At 51.8% G+C, this 23259-nt stretch overlaps 1 protein-coding gene across 5 annotated transcripts in view; it reads right to left on the reverse strand.

Moving 5' to 3' along the window:
- Nucleotides 1-5495: 5495 nt before the first annotated feature.
- The window catches only part of ADAMTS14 (ADAM metallopeptidase with thrombospondin type 1 motif 14), a 92073-nt gene continuing 74309 nt past the window's right edge, over nucleotides 5496-23259 (reverse strand). Inside the window, exons 14-23 of one of the 5 annotated variants that reach the window (XM_059899192.1) lie at nucleotides 23034-23157; nucleotides 21970-22050; nucleotides 17319-17482; nucleotides 14029-14197; nucleotides 13449-13581; nucleotides 11393-11600; nucleotides 8443-8572; nucleotides 8223-8333; nucleotides 6411-6500; nucleotides 5496-5871 (exon numbers count right to left, since the gene is read on the reverse strand). In XM_059899192.1, the coding sequence (XP_059755175.1) occupies nucleotides 5801-5871; nucleotides 6411-6500; nucleotides 8223-8333; nucleotides 8443-8572; nucleotides 11393-11600; nucleotides 13449-13581; nucleotides 14029-14197; nucleotides 17319-17482; nucleotides 21970-22050; nucleotides 23034-23157 (1281 nt within the window). In that variant the 3' untranslated portion in view covers nucleotides 5496-5800. Of the gene's footprint in view, nucleotides 6527-8222; nucleotides 8334-8442; nucleotides 8573-11392; nucleotides 11601-13448; nucleotides 13582-14028; nucleotides 14198-17318; nucleotides 17483-21969; nucleotides 22051-23033; nucleotides 23158-23259 lie in introns of all 5 variants that reach the window. The other 4 variants (XM_059899193.1, XM_059899190.1, XM_059899189.1 and 1 more) reach the window with 4 other exon arrangements.

A 23259-nucleotide genomic window follows, 5' to 3' on the forward strand; every position in this document is an offset into this window, starting at 1 on the left:
CTCTGAGCTTGGCGGGCGCCCTGCTGCCTCCACCTCTCCGGGAGCGATGAGGCACCGCCAGCCCTGGTGGTCACCCCCTCCCAGGGAGTCCTGGCAGCAGGAACAGGGCCTTCGCCCAGCAGCGGAGGGTTTGCCGGGGCGCCTCTGGCTGTCCGTGCACATTTCTTCCAGCAGCGCGCAGCCAGGAGTCCCGGGGGCCTCTGCGGAGGCCTTTTGGGAGGCAGGGGGTGGAGAGAGAAAGATACAAATAAGAAAAGAATCATGCCTCTCCTCCAGCAGCCTGCAGCCTAGGGAGGCAGAGACACTGCACTCAGCAGCTCAAGGAGTGATCAGCAATTCTGATAGGGAAAAAGTACGCCCATTTTACAGATGAGAGTCTAAGGATCAGAGAGGGAAGATAACTTTTCCAATTCCACCCAGCTGGTAAATGGTGATGCTGGGAGTCAAAAGAATCCCTGTCCAATTGGGGGAGGGGAGTTTTCCCCAGGAAAACAGTGCAGCGTTTTCACAGAGATCTTGGGTGACAGAAGTCTCCCATTACCCTGGTTATGTGATTAAAAATTATTATTTTTTTTTACTGAGATATAATTTGCACACAGGAAAATGTGTGTGACAAATGTGTGTAACCACCACCAGAATCAAGATACAGAGCATCTCCAGCTCTCCACAAAGTTCCCTCATGCTCACTCCCAGTCTCCTTCCCACCCCCAGCTCTGGCAGCTAGTTACCTGTTTTCTGTCCTCAGGGTTTTATCTTTTCCAAAATCTCCTGTGAAGGGACTCACCTGTTGTGTAGTCTTTTGGGGCCTGGCTCTTTCACTTCGCAGAACGCTGTGAATATCTGTGTGTGTTGATGCGTGCACGTACGTGTGAGTGGCTCACGCCTTTTTATTGTTGAGTAGCATTCCGTTGTATGGATATGCCACAGTTTATTTATCCATTCACTATTTGGTATACATTTGGGTTGTTTCCAGTTGAAGGCTATTTTGAATAAAGTTGTTAATGGACATTTGCATACAGGTTGCTTTGTGGACAAAAGTTTTCATTTCCCTTGTGTGAGTACATAGGGCAGTCGTTGCTGAGTTGTAGGTAAGTGTATCGTTCAACTTTATAAGAAGCAGTCCAGATGTTTTCCTAAGCGGCTCTACCACTTTGCACTCCCACCCGAATGTATGAGAGTTCCAGTTGCCCAGCATCCTCCCAATACTTGATGTGGTCAATCTTGTTACTTTTAGCTGTTCTAATGGGTAGGAAGTAGGATCTCTTTGTGGTTTTAATTGGCCTTTCCCTAATAACCAATGATGTTGAGCATCTTTTCCTGCATCTATTTGTCATTGTATATCTTTAGTAAAGTGTCCAAATCTTTTGTCCATTCTTTGGGGGGTTAAGAACTCTTTATACATTCTGGATACAAGTTCAATATCAGGTATATGATGTGAAAATATCTTCTCCCAGCTTGTGGGGTTTCGTTCTTTTCTGTTTTTTGCCTTCTCATTTTTTTCACCACTGTCTTTTGAAGAGTAGAAGTTTTTAGTCTTGACCAAGTCCAATTTGTCAAGCTTTTCTTTTATGGCTTATACTTTTCGTGCCATCTTTGTCTAACCCAAGGTCACAAAGATTTTTAAAAATGTTTTTCCTCGGTAAGTTTTATGGTTTTAGTTCTTACCTTTAAGTTGATTATCCATTTTGACTGAGTCAATTTTCGCACATGATACGAGGTGAAAGTTGAGATTTATTTTTTTCCATGCGGATCTTCCATTTTTCCAGCATCATTTATTGAGAAGACTATCCTGTCCTGATTGAACTACCTTGGCACTTTGTTGAGAACCAACCATGGTTGTGTGAGTCTATTTCTGGATTTTCTATTCTGTTCCATTGTTCTATGCATCTATTCTTACACCAAAGCCTTACTGTCTTGGTTACTAAAGCTTCACAGTAAGCCTAGAAATCAGGTAGTGTAAATCCTCCCACTTTGGTCTTTTTCAGAATTGTCTTGGATATTCTAGATCTTTATTGCCATAAAAATTTTATAATCAGTTTGCCAACTTCTAAAAAACACCCAGTCTGCTGGGATTTTGAGTGGAATAACATTAAATTTATAGATCATTTTGGGGAGAATTTGACATCTTAACAATACTGAGGCTCCTTTTAGATATTCGTATGTTTCTCTCAGCAAGGCGTTATCGTTTTTCATGTACAGGTATTTTATGTCCTAATGCACTGTGAACAGGTATTGTTTTCTTAATTTGCACTCTCAAACTTGGTTGGAGCCCCAGGGGATGCTCTCAAGGCCCTCCTGTCCTGCCCCAGATCTTCCTCGTGCATCCAGAGGAGGCCTGCGGAGAAGAGGGGACAAGTAGGTGTAGACTCCCCTGCGCACGGGGCTCCCTATGATTCCAGATTGTCACCGTAACCTTTAAAAATCTGTTAAAATTTCAGTTGCATTTTCTGCTTCTCTGTTGACCACTTTCTTCCATGCTCTTCCATGTTCTGCCAGAGGTGGAAGAGCACATGGGCCGTCTCTCTTCTAGGGACTTGTCACCCTCTGAAATTTAATCCACCTGGGGCTAAGAGGTATGACTTTGTAGATTATTAGCTTCTTCTTATTGTTAGGATAGGACTGATATCTTCTTGTAGCTTTCTGCATCCTAAGCAGGGTGTAGGTAACTTTTGGTCAGGGCTGTGGCCTGGGCTTCCAAGGCCACAGTCCCCTCGGGGATGGGAGGGCCACCAGGAGACTGGAAAAGGGGCAGGATTCCACAGGTGGAGGCCTGGGGGCTTAGAGGAGCCCAAACCCTGACTCTGGCCCACTCCTGTGGCACGGCCAGATGAGCTGTCCTTTTTTTTTTTTTTTTTAAATCTATGCTCTTGTTGTTTGCAATACTCTAGAATTGACACAGCAGATAAACCTGGTTTTCTCATACAAAAAAAAATTGTGTAGCTTTGTTCGTTATAATACTTTAAATTGTAGAAAAGAAGATAAAAACCCTCTTACTTAGCTGCTTCCCAATCCTCTGCACTTCATCAGGGCCACCCCCCAGCTGAGGTTTCCTTGAGTCACAGCTCATTACCCACTATGACAATTCACGCAGCAAATGGCAGAACTACCAAAAGAAATGCTGTAAGTGTCTGTGGTGGTGCTTGCTGTTTGTATGTCTGGTTTTGTGCCCCCAAGAATGTTATTTCCCTGTTGCTGGAAGCCTCAACAAAACCAAAGATGTTTCCATTTATGATCACCCTGCCATCTTCATGAGTGGCACAGACAGCCAAGTATTATCCTATCTATTAGGATTCCTTGTCCTGGTGATGGCAGCTGATCAGAGGTCAGTACCTGGAGCGCTATGTGAAGGACTCTTAGGGGGAGAATGCACGGATGGATTGGCAATGTCTGCCATGGGCAAGAGACGGGGAAGCATTGGCATGCGTTTCCATGTGTTATCCCTGCCCCGTGAAATGTGCCAGGACTGCTGTCAGAGCTGGGGCGCTGGGGCTCTTAGAGGGCCCCACTCCACCCGTACTACCCACCATGGCAAGGACTGCACTGCACCAAGGGCATGTGCCCACCCGGGGTCCACGATCTCCCTCCTTGCAGGCTACACTATGAGTACAATGGCCCACAGAATGCCCTGCCCGAACAGTCCCAAATCTAGGGCCTGTGGTAGCATCTCCCTAGGTCAGTCCCCCTAAGGTGTGACTGGGTCACCATGTAGGCACCCCTAGGCCCAAGTGGTAGCTGTTTAGAAGGGGCAGTTTCCAAGGGGAAGCTGTTTGCACAGGGATGCAAATGGAGCTTGGACTTGAGGCCTAGACACACACAGGCGTGTGAGGTCCCTGGAGGGGGGTCTCCTCTTGCCCTGGGCCCCACAAATGTCAGGGAGCGGCCTGTGATACACTCGTTGCAAGGGTGTGGTAAGGATTAATGATGTCTGTTATGGGCAAGGGGTAGTTTTAAATTATACAGCACCTTGCATGTTGGCCCTCCCTGCCCAGTAAGATGCAGCACATTCCTTCCACCTCCTGTCTGGCATCCACATCCTGCACGGACTTTTCCAGGGAAACAGCGCTCACCACCTTCCAAGGGAGACACCCCCTGTGTGTTTGAAAGTTCATTAGAACGTCCTTCCCTATGCCGACCTCCCAGGTTCTTCCACCCTTTGGACCAAGTTCTGGACGGTGACTTGCCCAAGGCCACACAGCTACTTGGTGGAGGAGTCTAAGTAGGACCCCCAGGCCCCCAGGCCCGTTCTTGCCTCTCCACCCTGAGGTGCTGTTCAGAGGAGCCCCAGAGCAAGCGGGGCCACGGCGGGGAGGCTGGGGGCCGAGTCTTCTCGTGGCTCTGTCCCCTCCCTGTCCACCCCCAACCCCAATCATCTTACCAGCCCAGCACATTAGAGCTCTGGCTTTGCTGGCCCTTTCCACTAAAACAGAGAGAAAAAGAAAAACACAGCACAATGTTCTGGGGTCCAAAACAAACACCAAGGACAATGTTAATAAATACATAAAATTGTAAGGATCTGGATCTCAGAGGCACTTAACAGAGGCAGGCTGGGTCGCGCAGGAATGGTTCAGTGTGTGCCCCAGCCTTGTCGGGAGGGGGCAGGCAGTGGGTGGAGGGGGCACCTGGGGAGCCCCTCTAGGGCCTCCATTCTCCGGGGGTTGCCGCCCGGGGCCCACTGCTCCTACTCCTCTAGCCTGGCTCAGAGTGGCCCCCTCGCCCTGGGAACAGAAGAACTAGCCAGCACCTCTACGGCCTGCTGAGGAGTCTGGGAGATCCTCTGCATGACTTAGAGTGAGGACCCCTGGGAGAGGTCCTGGGAACCGGGCGGCTTCCTGAGAGCCAGAGGGCCCAGGGAAGTTACCTGCCCTCGGAGGTAACGTGGGTGCAGCTGAGGCCCCACAGTGCTGTCTCCTCCCCACCCGCACGAGGGGCAGAGGCTCACGTCCTGCCCTGGGGCACTTGGCCCTTGTCACCCCCAGGACCCGGCTACGAGTGGACTCTGGTCCAGCTTAAGCCAGGTGGGAGAAGAAGACCCATGACTCCAGCAGGAGCGGTCTTTGGTAGAGGGCAATGATTGGCAGGGCTCAGCCTGAGAACTCACGTCTCCTCTGTGCCCCACAAAGTCACCTTCCAGGCCGTGCTCTCTTCACGCGCCGGAGTGATGACCACAGTTGCCGTTCCTGGTCCAGCCAGGGGGCCTGGCACCAGCTGGGAACCCCCTGGATGATGAGGACACATGTTCCAGAGTGTCCAGAGCCCCCTTCTCAGGGGGGCTGGGGTGAGGTTAAAAGGCCCACCTGTAAACTGGAGGCACCAGAAGTAGTAGGAAGTGCCATCTTCAGGGGCAGAGGTGGCCACCAACAATGCCCTCCAGCCAGCGAGTGCAAGGTGGACTTTGCGCCCTTGGCCTTCCCAGAGGCGCTGCCTGGAGCTCTCGCTACGAAGAGCTGGGTCTGAGATGAACCGGCCTCCCACCCACCCTAGCCCTGCAGCCTCACGACCACATTCGGCCCCGGCCCGCTTCCTCTTGGACCACCCTGTGAGTGCTCCCCCGACCTTCCCCGGCCCTGCTCTGCCCCTCTTGGCAGAGGGGCCTGGTACACGGGGCCTCCACAGGGGTCCCCACAATTTCTGGCAAAGGGAGGCGGTGTGAGGCCCGGTGGCGTTTGTGTGTGTGTGTGTGTGTGCGTGCGTGTGTGTGTTGGGGGGTGTTAGCTGGCCCTCAGTCCTGGCAGGAGAGACAGACAGGAGCCCCTGAGAGGTTCGATTCGGTCACCTGGGCTGCTTGCTGAGGTATCTCCGGTTAGGGCTTTCCCTGATCTTTTTCTTCCTCATAGACCCACTTCATGGGCTGAAAAGTGTCACAGCCCCAAACTAGAACAATAAGAAGGCAAATAATTTAAAAGGCAGTCCGTGCTTGCCCCGGCCCCGCTGTGTGTCCTCTGAGCCGGGATGTCCGGGGCAGCACAGAGAGTGTAAACTTGACTGGCGGGATGGGCGAGGCAAGGCTCATGTCCCCGGGGGGGTGGTGGGAAGGCTGGGGCCTGGATGCTTCGGGTCTTCCCTGAGCTGCCCTTTATCCTCAGAGACTGGTGTAGGGGCCCCAGCCCAGCCCCAGGGCAGTCCCCGGGGGGCACTAGGGGACGTGCCCCAGAATACTGTAGGGTTCAGTTTCTGGGCAGCAAAGCGGCGCTGGCTCACTGGGGAGCTTGTGCCCAGAGGTCCTGGGAGCTGTGTGGGTCGGCCATGCTGATGGTCGTCTGATCCCGCTGGTCCCACAGCGGGCTCCACAGCCTCTGGAGGGGACTTGGGTCCTCGGAAGGGGCTCCCAGGAGTGGAGAAGGGTGGTGGTGAGGCCAGGCTGGGGTCCGGGCTCGCGTCAGGGCCCGAGGCCTTCTTGGTACAGGACTCACAGCACAGCCGGTGGTAGCCGGGGATGGAACAGTAGCGATCAAGCACTTCCATCTGGCAGAAGATGGACCTGTCCTCCACACAGGGCTCTGCTGCACACACAGCACAAGGACCGATGCTGGAGGACGCCCATCAGCCACGTTACAACTCCCACTCAGCCCTCCGTCTCCCGCCCTCACCACCTCCCAATCAACCCAAAGGAATCCGATCCACTCTGGCCAGGGCCAGGCAGATGCCCGGGTTACTCACACTGTGACAAGCAGCTTAAACATCCTGCCCCTGGTGAGCACGCATTTGGAACAGTAAGCCCCCCACCAATAAATTTGGAATCAAGCAGATCTAGGTTCCGATCAAGGCTCTATCACTTAAAAGCTGCAAGGCTTCGGGCAAGTCATTTAAACTCTCCAACACTCAGTTTCTTCTGTGAAATGGGGATAATGCTGACATTTACCAATGAATAATAATATTATTATTGTAAATAGTATTTGTAAAGTTCCTGGCATAGAGGGGTGCTCATTATATTAGTTTTGTTTGCTTTTGTTCAAATGTCATCTAAAAATGTTTTTGCATTTCTGTGATAACTTCAGGTAGGTCTCTCCAGACAATGTGAAGGCAGGAGCTTTGCTTTCTATTAATTTTTGCCAGGGAAAGAGAAAAGGAGGGGGACAGGGAAGAGGAGAGGAGGGGGAGAGATAGAGGGAGAGGGAGAGAAAGAAAAGAGAGAAAAGGTAGGGTGCTGGCTTAGGGGACCAGGAGAGAGACTAGAGAAAATGGAGAGCCAGTGGCCTCTAGATGGCGCCAGAATTCTAGGATCAGAATCAGAGCTCCCCTTTGCTCCCAGAGGAAAAGGAAAGGAAACCCAAGCACTTGAACACCCTGAGCCTCAGCACAGGAGCAGAGCAGCAGCAAGACTGGAGCCAGAAGCTCCTTTGAGGACATTTAATCAGACCCCTCTATCTTACAGATGAGGTCGCTGAGCTCAGAGAGTTTCACAAATTTGTACAAGGTCACACAGCCAGTTGATCCTCTAACTAGGAGTTACGGTCTGGGATCTTTCTGCTACTCATCTTGTCAGACCCTGGTCCTTGGGAAGATAAGAAAGGGAAACAGAGAAGGAACCTAGGAAGGAAGCACAGAACATAGAGCCTGGTATATAGTAGGTGCTTAGTTAATATTTATTAATGGATGGATGGGTGGTTAGATGGATGGGCAGATGGATGGAAAGATGAGTGGGTGAGCTGGTGGGCTCCTGATCATGAAGCAGAGAGAAATGACTGCTACTATATTTGTTGTTGGCTGACTGCTACGCAGGAATGCATGCATTATCTCATTTAATTCCCTCAACAGCCCTATAAAGAGAGCTCAGAACTACAACTGCTTATCCAGAAATCTTGAAACCAGATGTGGTTCATAATTCAGAACTTTTGAGGTTAGAAGAGTAATATTCAGTGTATTCATATTATATAATGTCCCCAGTGGAGACTGGAGGTCACCTTGCAACCAAATACGGCAATGTTTCCGCAGCAAAAAAATAACTAATCTCTCGTTAGTTCAGTTCGGATTTTGCTGCCCAGTGAGTCTGCACCAAATTTAGGGAGACACTTGCAGCTTTCAATATTTTGGAACTGCAGATAAGGAATCATGGACCAATATAAGCATCATCCCCACCTCACAGCTGAGGAATCCAAGGCTCCAAGAGGCTACGGTCACGTGGACAGACTGGAACCTGGGTCCACTCCACTGCACGGCCCATGCCCACGATGCCGTGAACACTGGAAGACTGGGGAGGGGGTGGGGTCCAGAGATACACTTACTTGATGATATCTTGTTGATGGGATCTAGGGGCCCAGATTGTGGCATCCATTCCCCTTCTGCGGTCACAAGTTCCCGGACGTCTGCCCTCACTGTGGAGTTCTGGAGATTTCCTGTGAGGGGGAAAAGCAGCTCCAGTATTTGCGCTGGGAAGCCAGCCAAGCTGGGCCTCAGGTCTAGGCCAGAGGAGCTGGGCTGGCCCCCCCATCCTACCCGGCTCACCTCCGCAGGCGGGCAGGCTGCAGACCTGGACCGTGTCCGGCTTCTCCCCCTCACACTGCCCCAGACTGCTGGCGTTGGCCCGGCACACCACCTGCCGCAGCTGGACGCCCTCTCCGCAAGTGACGGAGCACTGCCGTGGGGAGACAGGGGTGGGAGGTGTGGAGAGACAGAGGAAGGAGGCGGTGAGCTCCGAAGTCCAGCCAGTGCCCAGGACAGAAAGGGGACAGAGAAGGGTGCCAAGTCTCTGCTGGACCAGAGGGACATGCAAGGACTGCTCTCAACAGCCTCTCAGGACAGCACAGCAACTGTCAAATACTCCTGTACCAGGTGGGAAAGAGCCACTGCCCTGATCTTAGAGCCCCCTGAACCTTCCCACCATCTGGAGGGGGCCTGTGGGACCCCATTCCGGCACTACTGCTTGTGTCCACTCTGTCTGGCCTGTGCCTGGGTCCTTAAATATTTTGTGTATCACCCCGCTGCCATCCACTAGCCCAAGGGACCTGAGGCAGGTCCATGCACTTGATGATACCTTGTTAAGGGGATGCAGAAACCCAGACTGTAACAACGGCTAAGCTGAGAGAGCTGGGTGATGGGGTCACCACGGACCCCTCTAGCTCTGACATTGAATGACTTTGTTTCCAACACTCAGCTTGCAGAGACATGCTCAAAAGTGTCTTCTTCTCTAAGAGGGAAAGGTGTGGGTACAAGGAACAGAAGGCCATTTGAAAGGGCTGCCACACACTTCATGCCCTGGAACCCACATACTCTGATAAAGGGGTGGGGTGGCTTCAGGAAAAGCAAGCGTGCCCCACGTGACCAGGTCACTGGGTTTGTAGGCACTGAGCACAGCCTCTCCTAGCGGGATGGGAAGGACTTGCAAAGGTCCACTTCTCATACCAGGGTAGGTGATGAGCAAGGGAGACACAAGGGTCACATGCCACACAGAACAGGGGGACAAAGACGGCTCGTCTTCCCAGGAGGAATAATTACAAACAGCAATAGCTCTGGAATGCTCTGCCCATCTTACAGGGGCAACTATCTTCCACCAGCTGTCACCTCTCTGTTTTATGTAAGGGGCCCTTTATGGACCAGCAGTCTTTCTGGTTTATATTCAAACAAATAAGCTATATATTATGGAGAAGAATATAAAATCTGCACAGGTTGTGTGGGGATTTTTAGTTATTTAAAATACTCTGTATTATGCAATATTTCAAGCCTACAGGAAAGTATGAGGAAGTTGGTCATGAACGCCTGTTCAAACACCCCCACTAGCAACTTTAATAAATCAGTATTCTGGCGCATTTTCAAATATTGTGTTGTGCCTTTTTAAACTTTAAGTAAATGGTATCCCCACTGGTAGTGCTTTTTTCTTCATACTTCAGTGCTTTTTCTCACCTGTTTTTCTGAGGTTTATCTATATTGATAAGTACAGTTCAAGCTTATTCATTTTTCTTGCTGTGTAGTATTTTATTACATGAATAGACCATGGGTTTTTTTTGGGGGGGGGTCCAATTTCCCATGGATGGATATTTAGAATATTTCCTGATATCTTGCTATTACAATAAACATCATTGTGCTTATTTCCATGATCGAATGAGGTTTTAAAAATTGTAATCAAATATACAGATCATAAAATTTACATCATAACCATTTTTAAGTGTACAGTTCAGTGGCATTAAGTACATTCACATTACTGTGTAACCATCACCACCATCCATCTCTAGAACTGTTTCTTCTTCCCAAGCTGAAACTGTGTGCCCATTAAACATTAACTTCCCATTCCCCTCTCCCCTGGTCCCTGCCGACCACACTTCTACTTTCTCTCTCTATGAATTTGAGTGCTCTAGGTATCTCACATAAGTGGAATCATACAGTATTTGTCATTTTGTGTCTGGCTTATTTCACTCTACATAATGTCTTCAAGGTTCATATCAAACGAATTTTTAAGAGAAAACCCAAAACTTGAAAAAACTTCCCTGTGGCCCCTGGACTATTCCACAACCTTCTTACTGTTTGCCTTTTTCTTCCCTGGCCTCCCAGCAATGAACTTGCTACAGAGCTGCCAGAGTGATCTTTAAACCTGAAATCAGAGCTGGTGACATACACGTTAAAACCTTTCAAGTTTCCCACTGCTCTTTAGAATAACTCTAACTCCTCATAAAGCCCTGCAGGATTTGACCCCCTGCCCACTCTCCAAAGATTTCGTGTAACCCCTGCCCCTCTCATTAAGCTCTAGTTCCAATGTCCTTCAGGTTTCTGGCACATGGCAAGGCTGTTCTTGCCTCAGGGTCTTCATATGGCTCACACCTCACGTCTCAGCTGGAATGTCACCTCCTCAGAGAGGCCCTCCCTGATATGTTACCCTGTTTACTTCTGCTCAGCTCCAACTGCAACCTGTAAATGCTTTTGTTATTGGTACTTGTCTCTTATGTCTCCCTCACTGGACTGTAAGCACCCCGAGGACAAGAATCAGGTCTGCCTGGTTGGTAATGGGTTCCAGGCATTCTTAGTACAGTGTGCCTGGAACGTAGCTGGCACCTTAGTTTCCCGACCAGGGATTGAACCCGTGCCCCCTGCAGTGGAAGTGCGGAGTCTTAACCACTGGACAGCCAGGGGAGTCCCAGTAAATATTTCTTAATACAAGAATGTCTTTCAATTTGCTCATCTGTAACACAGGGATATTAGCCCAGGCCTCCTAACTCTGTGAAGGTCAAAGCTGATAGTGAATGAATATAAAGGCCAAGCCCAAAACCATGGCCCAGCATACTGTTGGACTTAGTTTTGAGAAAAATCAGATCAGATGTGGGGAGAGGAATTCAGCCAGAAACACTCCGCCTGCAGGGAGCACCAGATCTCTTTGCAGCTCCTCCACCCAGACCCTCCTCTTCCTTGACTTTGCAAGGAAGGTGCCTGGCGGCCCAGCCCCTCCCACGCCCTGAGGACAGCTCACCTGGGACCAGGCTCCCGTCCGCCACTGGGCTGGACAGGGCACGCGGTGGCAGGGCCGGCGGGCCTCGGGCCGGTCCCCGGGGCAGGCCTTGGCCGGCATGGCCTTGTGGGTACCGTTGGAGAGGGGCAGCAGGCACTGCACTCCCCGAGTCTGCACCCCCAGCTTCCCACAACTCCGGCTGCAGGCGCCCCACTCCTCCGTCACCCACCTGGAGACAGACAGGGAGAAAGGTGGAGGAAAGGCGGGACTATGGGACACTTCCTCCCAGGGCCACTCCCACCCCCTGAACCACCAAAGGCAGGAGCCACAGAGAGGGTTTGGGCTTCAGAATGCTTGGGGGCCAAGCCAACCATCCACGTGGCTCTGCAGCTGTCAGGTGTGTGGCCTTAGGGAGGTCACGTATTCTCTCCTCTGTTTCCTCATCTGAAAAATGGGTATAATGGATATTTAAATCCTGACACCCTGCAGGTCCTTGGACAAGCTATTAACCCCTCTAAGCCTCAGTTACCCCATCTTTACATCAGGATTCTTTCAACACTTCATAAATATTTGCGAGTCTATGATGTGCAGGCACTGTCCTAGGTACTGACATTCAGCCGAGCACAAAACAGATGAAAATCACAGCTTGCAGAGTAGAAGCCCCTACCATGGGGCTCATGGGACAATTAAAGGACCTGTATATGTAAAGCACATGGCAGAGTGCATGGCATGCAGTAGGCATGTCATAAATGCAGGCACTATTATTATCACCGTCAGTGCCTGCAGAGCTTTGGTGCTGATCAGCTAAGCCGCTAGTCTCCAAGCGTCTTTTGGCCACAGAGCAACTTCCAGCAGCATCTTAAGCAGGCGCCCACTGGAAGAGTTAGACAAAAGCAAAACTGCTCTGGTGGGGTGGAGGGAGGGGCAGCCCCCAACTCCCACTCCCCTCTGTTTCCTGAGGCATCATTTAGTAAACCACGGCTTTAGCCAACGCCTTCCCCTAACAAACAAAACAAAAAGCCCCGAAACTTCGTTTGGCATTTTACAGATAAGGAGACAAGCCGGGGTGGGGTGACCTGCTAGGGGTCATGGCAGAGATAGCCCCGCATGCTCTGTGATCACAGATGTTTGTGGGCAAAGTGGCCTGAATAAAAAGTAACGCATAAAAAAGAACCATGGAGAGCCAGGGGGCTGGGGATCGTGGCCTGGGCCGGGCACAGGGAGGCCATGGCAGGTTCGAGCACCGGTCACCAGCTCCTGCCCTGGCTCTGAGGTCCCTCCACCCTGTGGGAGCAGAGCTGCTGTGGATCAGCAAGGCCGAGTTGGAACCCCCCAACCCTGGGAGGACTCCTGGGAGGCAGGAGGATGGACTCAGCTCTTCATGGTTTCCTACTGGCCAGCCACCCTCGGCCCTACCTGGGGGCCGCTAGACAAGCCTGCTGGGGCTGGGGAGGCGCTGGGGAACAGGCTCAGAGACCAGACATCGATCCTCCACAAATTACCGCTCTTTCCTCTCCCCAAAGCCACCTCCAAGTAACCCCAAGAACACGACCTTGGGCTCAAACGGAGCCTGTGTCCTCAGGCCAGGGCATCCCAATCAAGGGCTAGACCACAGCTGGGGGCTGGAAGGCCAGACCGCAACCCTGGGCCCCAGATGACTGGGCAGAGAGGAACTGGTAGACAGCGTCCTGGCCTAGGCCTGGAAACACTGAAATCCTCTTCGCCTGCATGGACCCCCTGGATCACTGAGGGAAAGCTTGTCCCCAGATCGGGCCTCAGCTTCCCCATCTGTAAAATAATGCTGGGAGGGGCAGAACAAAGGCAGCATCTTCCGCCTTCTGGGAGTGAAAGTTAATGCAGAAATCCCAGAGGGGATGGACGGGCAAGGAAGGCAGCGCTGGCCATGGGCAGAGGCTGGCGTGTGGGTGCTCTCTGCTCAGGAGGTCCCGGCTGCGGGGGCTACGTGCCTCCACCCTCCAGCGCTGGCGGAAGCAGGCTCACCCGCCCCTCGTCCTGACGTCAGGGCAGAGAGAGGGTCTGCGGTCAGCCTCCTCGTCCCTCCCCCAGAAGCACTCACGCAGGCTGGGCACACGGGTGCTGGTTGCAGCGCCGGCGGATGGGCTTGGGCCTCTTCCTGTGGTCGCACAGGTGCCGCTGGACCAGGTGGTGGTCTCGTCGGCGCCGGCAGCCGTACTTGGTGAACTGGATCCCTGAAGGGAGGACAGCCTGCCGTGGGGGTCAGTCTCACCAGGCCCCCACTGTCCTGCCCAGAGCCTCAGGGACAGTGAGCTCCGGAGAGACTGCAGCCGATCCCCCCTCCCTCTGTGCCTCTGCACCTTCCCCTCCCCAAGTCACTTTCTGAAGAAGGCTTCCTTGGTCAGCCCATCTCAGGTGTCACTGGTATAGCACAGGTGGGGACGTGGGCTGCTGTCTCTGCACGCAGCTGGTGAGCTCTTACAGGGCAGAGGTCCTGCCCCGGATACTGCTCTGGCACCCCCAGCCCAGCCCTAAGGCCCTGCCCAGGCACCCTGCCACGCCCCAGAGACCTTCAAGAGAAACTGAGGCACGAGCTGGGGACACGCCAAGTGGAGACGATGTCAGGCCCCCGACCCCTCCCGCTCCTCCCACAAGGCGTCTGCGGTCAGGCAAGCCAGTACCTCCTCCGCAGGTCTTGGTGCAGGGTGCCCAGTTCTTGAGTGCCCACTCGTAGGTGTCCGTCTCCTCCAGGAGCACATTGTTGCTCCCGATAAGGGGCAGCAGGTCCTCGTGGATGACGTACTTGTAGGCCAGGCTGCTGCGGGGGCCGCCCTCAGCTGGGGGGAGCACCTGAGGGGAGACAGACGAGGTGGCAAAGGACTGGAGAGCAGGGAAGCAAGGCCAGCATAGGGGGACCGGGGAGGAGGGGTCCAAGGGGAGGATGTGGGGTCAGAAGCAGAACCAGTGAGAGCCAGGAGGGGGCAGCACTGAGCACGCACTGGCGAGGCCTTTCAGACCCGTAGCCACATGGCAAAACTCAGGCTAATACGAGCAACTCATGCAGCTCAATATCAAAAAAACAAAGAACCCAATCCAAAAATGGGCAAAAGACCTAAATAGACATTTCTCCAAAGAAGATATACAGATTGCCAACAAACACATGAAAGGATGCTCAACATCATTAATCATTAGAGAAATGCAAATCAAAACTACAATGAGATATCATCTCACACCGGTCAGAATGGTCATCATCAAAAAATCTACAAACAATAAATGCTGGAGAGGGTGTGGAGAAAAGGGAACCCTCTTGCACTGTTGGTGGGAATGTAAATTGATACAGCCACTATGGAGAACAGTATGGAGGTTCCTTAAAAAACTAAAAATAGAATTACCATACGACCCAGCAATCCCACTACTGGGCATATACCCTGAGAAAACCATAATTCAAAAAGAGTCATGTACCAAAATGTTCATTGCAGCTCTATGTACAATAGCCAGGACATGGAAGCAACCTAAGCGTCCATCAACAGATGAATGGATAAAGAAGATGTGGCACATATATACAATGGAATATTACTCAGCCATAAAAAGAAATGAAATGGAGGTATTTGTAATGAGGTGGATGGAGTTAGAGTCTGTCATACAGAGTGAAGTAAGTCAGAAAGAGAAAAACAAATACAGTATGCTAACACATATATATGGAATCTAAGGAAAAAAAAAAATGGCCATGAAGAACCTAGCGGCAAGACGGGAATAAAGACACAGACCTACTAGAGAATGGACTTGAGGATATGGGGAGGAGGTGGGGTGAGATGTGACAGGGTGAGAGAGTGTCATGGACATATATACACTACCAAATGTAAAATAGATAGCTAGTGGGAAGCAGTCGCATAGCACAGGGAGATCAGCTCGGTGCTTTGTGACCACCTAGAGGGGTGGGATGGGGAAGGTGGGAGGGAGGGAGATGCAAGAGGGAAGAGATATGGGAACATATGTATATGTATAACTGATTCAGTTTGTTATAAAGCAGAAACTAACACACCATTGTAAAGCAATTATACTTCAATAAAGATGTTTAAAAAAATAATAAAAAAAAAACAGATGAATGGATAAAGAAGATGTGGCACATATATACAATGGAATATTACTCAGCCATAAAAAGGAACGAAACTGAGTTATTTGTAGTGAGGTGGATGGAGTTAGAGTCTGTCATACAGAGTGAAGTAAGTCAGAAAGACAAAAACAAATATCATACGCTAACACATATAAATGGAATCTAAAAAAAAAAAAGAAAAGAAAATGGTCAGAAGAACCTAGGGGCAAGATGGGAATAAAGATGCAGACCTACCGGAGAATGGACTTGAGGATACAGGGAGGGGGAAGGGTAAGCTGGGACAAAGTGAGAGAGTGGCATGGACATATATACACTACCAAACGTAAAACAGATAGCTAGTGGGAAGCAGCCGCATAGCACAGAGAGATCAGCTCCGTGTTTTGTGACCACCTAGAGGGGTAGGATAGGGAGGGTGGGAGGGAGGGAGATGCAAGAGGGAAGAGATATGAGGACATATGTATATGTATAACTGATTCAGTTTGTTATAAAGCAGAAACTGACACACCATTGTAAAGCAATTATACTCTAATAAAGATGTTTAACAACAATAACAAAAAACTCAAGCTAAGCAGCTACTGTGTGCCAGGCCTGAGAACAGCCTGTGTGCCCATTGGTGATTCTCCTTCCCACACACCTAAGTTCCAATGAAGGCAGGAACCATGTCTGCTGGTCTGTCCTGCTCACCAGAGCACCCACACTGCCTGACTCTGGAAGATGGTCTACAATAGAGACTCTTATCAGATATAGGATTGCCAATATTTTCTCCCAGTCTGTTCAGGTTATCTTCTCACTTTCTTAAAAACGTCTTTTTTGATGTACAAAAGCTTTCAATTTCCATGAAGACCAATTTATCTCTTTTTTTCTTTTGTTGCTCATGCTTTTGGTATCATATCTAAGAATCCAAGATCATGAGATTTATCCCTCTCTTTTCTCCAAGAGTTCTATGGTTTTAGCTCTTGTACTTGGGGCTTTGATCTATCTTGAGCTGATTTTGGTATATGGTGTGAGGCAGGGCTTCAACTTCATTCTTCTGCATGTGCATATCCAGTTGTCCCAGCACCATTAGTTGAAGAGATTCTCCTTTTCCCACTGAATGGTCTTGGTACTCTCGTTGAAGATTAATCAGCCACGGGTGTATGGGTGGACAGCAAATATAGGGTGAGTAGAAAGCACGTGCTGGATTGAATTAATATGCTGACATCAATAGGCTTCAGACCCTGCCCTCTAGGGCCTCCCTGACTAATGAGGGTAGCACCAGGAACAAAGCCTGTAGAAGGTCTCCCTGCCACCAGCCAGTGCCAACAGAGCCCCTCCCGGTCTGGTCTCCTGAGTTAACAATCCCTGCTCCGTAAGCCCTGGCTTATAGTCTAGGAGGAGGGGGTGTGGGCAGAGGTGGGCCTCAGCTGGGACAGTGGCCCCATCTCCCTCTCAGGAGGCTGGCAGTGCCAGACAGCACCCCTGGGCCACAGGCCACTGGACTCCTGGACTCACTTGCTGGCAAAGCCATAATGCAACTGGATACTGGATGATGGCAGAACGATGGGGGAACCAACCCAGGTCCCTCCAGCTCCTCCTGGGCCCTATTTCTGACCCTGTGTTAAGGAGAACAGACTCCTTGTGTGGGGCATCTCTGATCAGACAGTGAGACAACCATTTCTTTTTTCCTCCTCACTTGCCATCCTGCCAGCCTCGAAGCACAGAGGGCATCTTGGCCTTGCCCAGGCTCCTGAAGACACCAGAACAGGAGGATCTCCACCAGGCCTGCGCTGGCTCAGCAGCAGAGACGGTGAGCTAGGGGATTGGGCTGGGGCAGCAAGCGGGCGTGGGCAGGGGCCACCATGCAGGGTGAGGACTCACCAGGATGGCAATGGCTTCCGGCAGGGGCCCACTGGTCTTGAGGCTCTCCTTGGCGTCCTCCACCACGTACTCCCACTCCAGGCCCATTGCAGTGAAGGTCCGGCTCGTGGCTTCCTTGCCCTTGGGGTTGAGGATGAAGCTGCCTGTGACCTGGTTCTTCACCGCTGGCCGTGGGGAGAGGGTCACACAGATTTCTATTCCCCTCCACAGGAGCACCAGCCACACCTCAGGGGTTTCAAGGCCATCCCAGTGGGCCCCTAGGGGCTCCCTGCCCACCTGTCACTCCTTCCCACCTGAGCCTTTCCCCCGTCGGATGGGTCATCCCACTGCCCCCACATAGCACCCCTGCCTCTGGACGCTGGTGCACACCATTCCTCTCACCTTGTCTCCCCTTCTTCCTGCCTGACTAATCTCCACCCACATTTAAGGCTCAGCACAATTCTCCCCTCCTCCAGGAAGCCTTCTTTGATTGTCCAGTCCTCAGGGATTTGCCCTCCTTACAACTTCGACAGCAGAGCATAGAGGCTAAGAGTACAGGCTCTGAAGCCAGATTGATCTGGGAAAGTTACTTAGCCTCCCTGTGTTGCCTCAGTTTTACCATCTGTAAAATGGGAATGACAATTCTACCTAGCTCATAGGGCTGCTGTCCCATGAGGATAATCGCAGTATCCCCTGCCCACCTACCCTGCCATGGGGCTCTTGGGACAATTAAAGGAGTTCATATATATAAAGAACTAGGCAGAGTGCATGGCATGCAGTTGGCACTTAATAAATGGTAGGCACTATTACTGTCGTCAAATCAGCACCTGACTTTTAGCACTGTTGCAATTACAGACATCCTGTCTCTCCCATAGCCTGTCAGTGTATCTCCTCCATCTCAGTGTCCTTGGCCCAGCACAGGGCCTGGCACAGAGCGGGAGTATAAAAAATATCTGTCCATTTTTCCCCCTTAAAGCCCCAGTCAGCGAGTGACTCACAAGTTGTAACTGAAAGGCGCTGGGTGACCGGCGGGCGGAAGGTGTGCAGTGCAGACACCCCAGCAAAGGCCCCCGAGTCACAGCCTCATTCACCTGGAGGCATCGGGGTCAGAGGATGGCTGCACCCTGGGACCCGAGCCCCCAGCCAGGTGGGGATGGCAAAGGCTCTGGAGCCCCGGCGTGTCCCCACCTGGTGTAATTATAACATAAGAGCTAAGGATCCAGGGCATGAACCACATGCCGGTCACTCTGCTCCCTCCTCAGTGGGATCCTCACACACATCCTGAGGTTGGTGCTGTTATTAATCCAGATGGGGAATCAGAGGCCCTGAGAGGGGCAAGGGTTTGCCCTGGACACACAGAGGCCGGTAGCCCAGCTCTCTGGAGGGCCAGCCTCCCTGCTGAGTGGGAGGAGAGATGCCCCCTCCCTTCCCGCGACCTGATCTCTGTCAGCCCCCAGAATCACCAGACCCTCCAGGCTAGAGCGGAGCATCTCCTCAGGCCCTTGTCTGCCTCCACAGCTCACGACCACTGCTGTCCCTGGTCCCTGGATGTACACCCCGCCTTCCTGGGGGTGGTGGGCTGGAATCTCCACCACCTCCTACCAGCTCTGAGCCCAGGTCCTACCACTGACCCACTCGGTACCTCCAGCAACTCTTTTAACTTCTCGGAGCCTCAATTTCCTCAACTGCAAAATGGGATGACAAGAGGGTTATCGTGAGGCTCCAACGAGATAACGAATGAAAAGTGCCAGCTCAAAGCCCCACACATGGTGGATATTAACAGCACGGCTTCTCTTTCCTTCACTTCCTTTCAGAGTCCATGCCCCCAAATTCCAGGAGCGCCTGACACATTTGGACAGGGCCTTGGCCTTCACTGCCAAGGCTGCCACCTGTCCCGGGCTTCTCCAGAGAGTACATACCCTGTTAGCGCGCGTGTGCACACACACGGTCACACACACACTCACGCCCACATACATATTCTGCACATTTACACCAGGGCCGCTGCGGATCTCACACACGTATAATCACACAACCCGTGCCGACGACAGGTCTCAGTTCTGCTTCCCTCCCCCCCAGGCTCCTGGAGAGCTCTAACCCTCACCCCATAAACACACAGCAAGTGTGCCCGCCCAGAGCCTGCCGCAGGTGCTAGGAGCCTCTGCCCCGACCTCCACGGAAGCCCATCTGCTGCCTACAAGCCCATCTAGGTCCTTGGAAGGGCTGGACATATGAGCGGGGTGGGGGGGCCGTGGGTGGAAGGGGCTGGCCAGGGGCCCAAGGGGCCGCTGACATTATGGAATCATCTGTAGGGGTGCAGTAGGAGTGTCTGTCAGCAACCACCCTCTTCCAGGGGTAAATGACCTTCTCTCCTTGCCCCTGTGCAGGCGTAATTCTCACAGCCAGACAGGCAAGTGGGCAGGGAGGCGGCCAAGCCAAAGCCCTCCCGTCTCACACCCCCCGTGCAGAGGTGCAGCTGGCAGGGGCACGGGGCTAGAAGATGGGAGACCCAGGCCCAGACTGGCTCACCCCGCAAGTGAATGAGGGCGTACAGAGGGCCCACAAGCCACTTTGGGCATCAGTTTCCCCTTGTGCCTTATGCCTGCTTGGACTACACTCAGGTGCCCTCCAGAGCAGGTTAGGAAATTTTACAGCTGTGCTAATGCAGATGTATTCTCCAGGGAGTGCAAGTTCTCCAGGAGACTTTAAAAATGTTTTGTATTATTTTAATAATAACCTAAACATATGAAAAGTCAGCACTTCCGTAATATACAAGCTTGCTCAGAGATGTCAGGTTTTGGGTTCGTGTTTATGACGAGCTGGTGACAAGCAGGGTGACTTGGTGGGCACAGTGGGTAAGAGCGGCCCCTGGGACATGCCGAGGCCCAGTGACATCACAGCCCGCATGCCCTCGGTAAGGAGCCTGAGCACAGACGAGTGTGGGGGAACCCAGCTACAGCCCAACGTGCGGGCAGCGGCCTTCTGCCCACCTGCTCGCCAGGAGCCTCCTCCAAACCATGCTCACGTGTTTTAAATTGAGATATAACTCACATACCAAACCATTCTGCCTTTCAAAGTATGCAATTCAGTGACTGTGCAATCACCACCACTGTCTAATTCCAGAACATTTTCGTCACCCCCGAAAGAAATCTGAGACCCATTTGCAGTCACTCCCATTTCCCTCTCCCTCCAGCCCCTGACAACCATTAATCTACTTTCTGTCTCAATGGATTTGCCTATTCTGGACATGTTCATTTATTGAGGGCCAATTTAGTTTCAGCAAAAACACAACAGAGCAAAGAAGCACACAAAAATCTCCCCCATTATATTTATGTTCTTAATTTGAATACTACTGATTGATTTGGGGGCTCTCATGTTTAATGTCTTGGCTTTATAACTATATAACTGCTATATGTATAACGGGTAGGCATCTAGCTTAGAGACTACATGCTCAAGTATCATTACAATAAGAATAATTGAAGGGTCCCTGTGGTAGACTGCAAAAATGGCTACAAATTCCTCCTATTCTTGTATGCTCACCTCTTTGCACTGTGACATACCACATTTCCCATCAAGAGACAGTCTGTTTCTACCTCTTGAGTCTAGGCTTGGCCAAGAGACTTGTTTGGGCCATTGGGACATGAGAAAGCAGGACATAAGCAGAGACTTGCAAAGTGCTTGCACGCCAGCGTTTGCCCGCTCTTGCTACTCCTGAGGACCATGTGACAGACTATCACCCCTGTGAACCCAGCTGACAGCCAGTACCAACCAGGTCCCTACAGACCCACCAGCTGACTGCATTTGCATGAGTGAGTCCAGGCAGATGAGTATGAAGAAGCACCTAGCTGAGCCCAGCTCAAACTGGTGGCCCACAGACCTGGAGCTAATAAACACTTGCTGTGTCAGACTTCCTTGGTGGCACAGTGGTTAAGAATCTGCCTGCCAATGCAGGGGACACGGGTTCAAGCCCCGGTCCGGGAAGATCCCACATGCCGTGGAGCAGCTAAGCCCATGAGCCCCAGCTACTGAGCCTGTGCTCTAGGGCACATGAGCCACAATTACTGAGCCCTCATGCCACAACTACTGAAGCCCATGCGCCGAGAGCCCGTGCTCCACAACAAGAGAAGTCACCGCAATGAGAAGCCCGCACACTGCAACGAAGAGTAGCCCCCGCTCGCCGCGACTAGAGAAAGCCCGCGCGCAGCTACGAAGACCCAATGCAGCCAAAAATAAATAAATAAATAATAAATAAATAAACAAACACTTGCCGTGTGCAACTGCTAAGTTTGGGGATGCTATGTTATACTGTTATACAGCAAAACTTAACTAATACATTCTATGAAAATGGTTTACCCTTAAAAGGTACCTATGTGCCTATGTGCACAAGAAATTAACAGTGGTTGCCCTTGGAAGGAAACTGACCATGGGGTCTGTGGGCTGGGAGGGAATCTTCACTGGATCTCCTTTCATACCTTCTGATATTTGAACATGGAGCAGGTTCCCATTTCAACATGAATAAAAATCAATCAATCAATAAAAAGGGGTTCTCTCCCATTATTCGAACTCATGAAACGCCCTCTGCATTAGAATCCTCTCCCCTGCCCTCCCAGCTCCCCCACACCCGAGGGCAGGTCCCGGGGCCTGGCTGCCCATCTCCTGGCACCCCAGCACTCACCAATGTGGTGGGGGACCTTCTCCAGCTCCTCAACCTGGATGTGCCTGGCACCTGCTGGGATCTGCACCAGCTTGAGAGCTCCTGCCACAGAGGATGATCCAGAAAAACCATGAGCATCCTGAGCTGGTGGCCCCACTGCCCAGCATCCCCCATCACCCCCTCTCCTCACAGATACCCAGGAACCTCAGTTTCCTTGTCTGTACAATAGGAATGGGCCCTTCTCCATAAGGTGCTGAGAGGACCACAGTTCATACAGCTTAAAACGCTCTGTAAATACTACTGGGCTCTGTGTGTGTGTTAGTTCCTATTATTTGCCACTTTCTTGACCCTCCTTTTCTCTCCTGACTTTCCCTCCCCTCTTTCTTCTCACACTTTAAGCCACTGTAGAGATTTAGATGAAATAGGCCATGAAGATCCAGTATGGGGGGGGCCCCCATGATCCTCCCAATCCGAGGCCTGAAAACTAACCTTTCTCAGAGCAATCAACTTTCCCCCAACAAGGAGAGGCATGGCAAAGCTGAAACACGCCCCAAGGGGAAATAAATCTAGTTCATACTAAAGTGTAAAGGACTAATATCTGGCCCTTTTCAACAGCAAGTGTGTCCAGATTGGAGGTGGGGAGGGAAGTCAAGCAACTCTAAGGTACCAAGAGTTCAAAGCAGGAAGCACTTCAGTTAAAAAAAAAAAAAAAATGAGAGAGAAGAGTGAAAAGGAAATTACCAGTCCAGCCTGGGCCTCATCTACATTCCTGTCTGGACCCTCACTCCCACTGACAGCTCCAGGCCAAAGAGATGGCTGAGCTCCTAGGACAACACAGTGCCAAGCAGGAAATGCTTCTGAGCTCCTGAGCCCAAGCGCAGGCGCAGCACGCCTGGAGGATGAGGGGCCACAGCCGGGGGCAGCTGTGGTCTGAGACAGACTCCAGGGCCCCCCCCTCCCCACCCTGAACTGTGGCCCGGCTCAAGGAGGGAGGGCCCACCTAAGGGATGGTTCGGGCTCTAGGGACGCTAGCTGGGCCAGAACCCCAGCCCCTCCTGGTGGTCCCCCAGCCCTAACCTGCTCACCTGCCTGCTTGGAGGCCTTGCCCAGAGTCCCCTTCACAGTCCTGCAGTGGGAGTTGTCGCCGCCACAGACCCCACACTTGTCATCTGCCTTCATGGACCCCACCTCCTTGTCACAGCCGACGGGCTGAAGCCAGAGATGGGGTCAGCGGGAAGAGGCTTCCGTGCCCCACCGCCACCCCCGGGTCGGCAGCCCCTGGCCTCCTCCTCAGTCCCCAGGCCCTGAAAG

The sequence above is a fragment of the Balaenoptera ricei genome, chromosome 16, assembly GCF_028023285.1.
Source record: "Balaenoptera ricei isolate mBalRic1 chromosome 16, mBalRic1.hap2, whole genome shotgun sequence".
Taxonomy (NCBI): domain Eukaryota; kingdom Metazoa; phylum Chordata; class Mammalia; order Artiodactyla; family Balaenopteridae; genus Balaenoptera; species Balaenoptera ricei.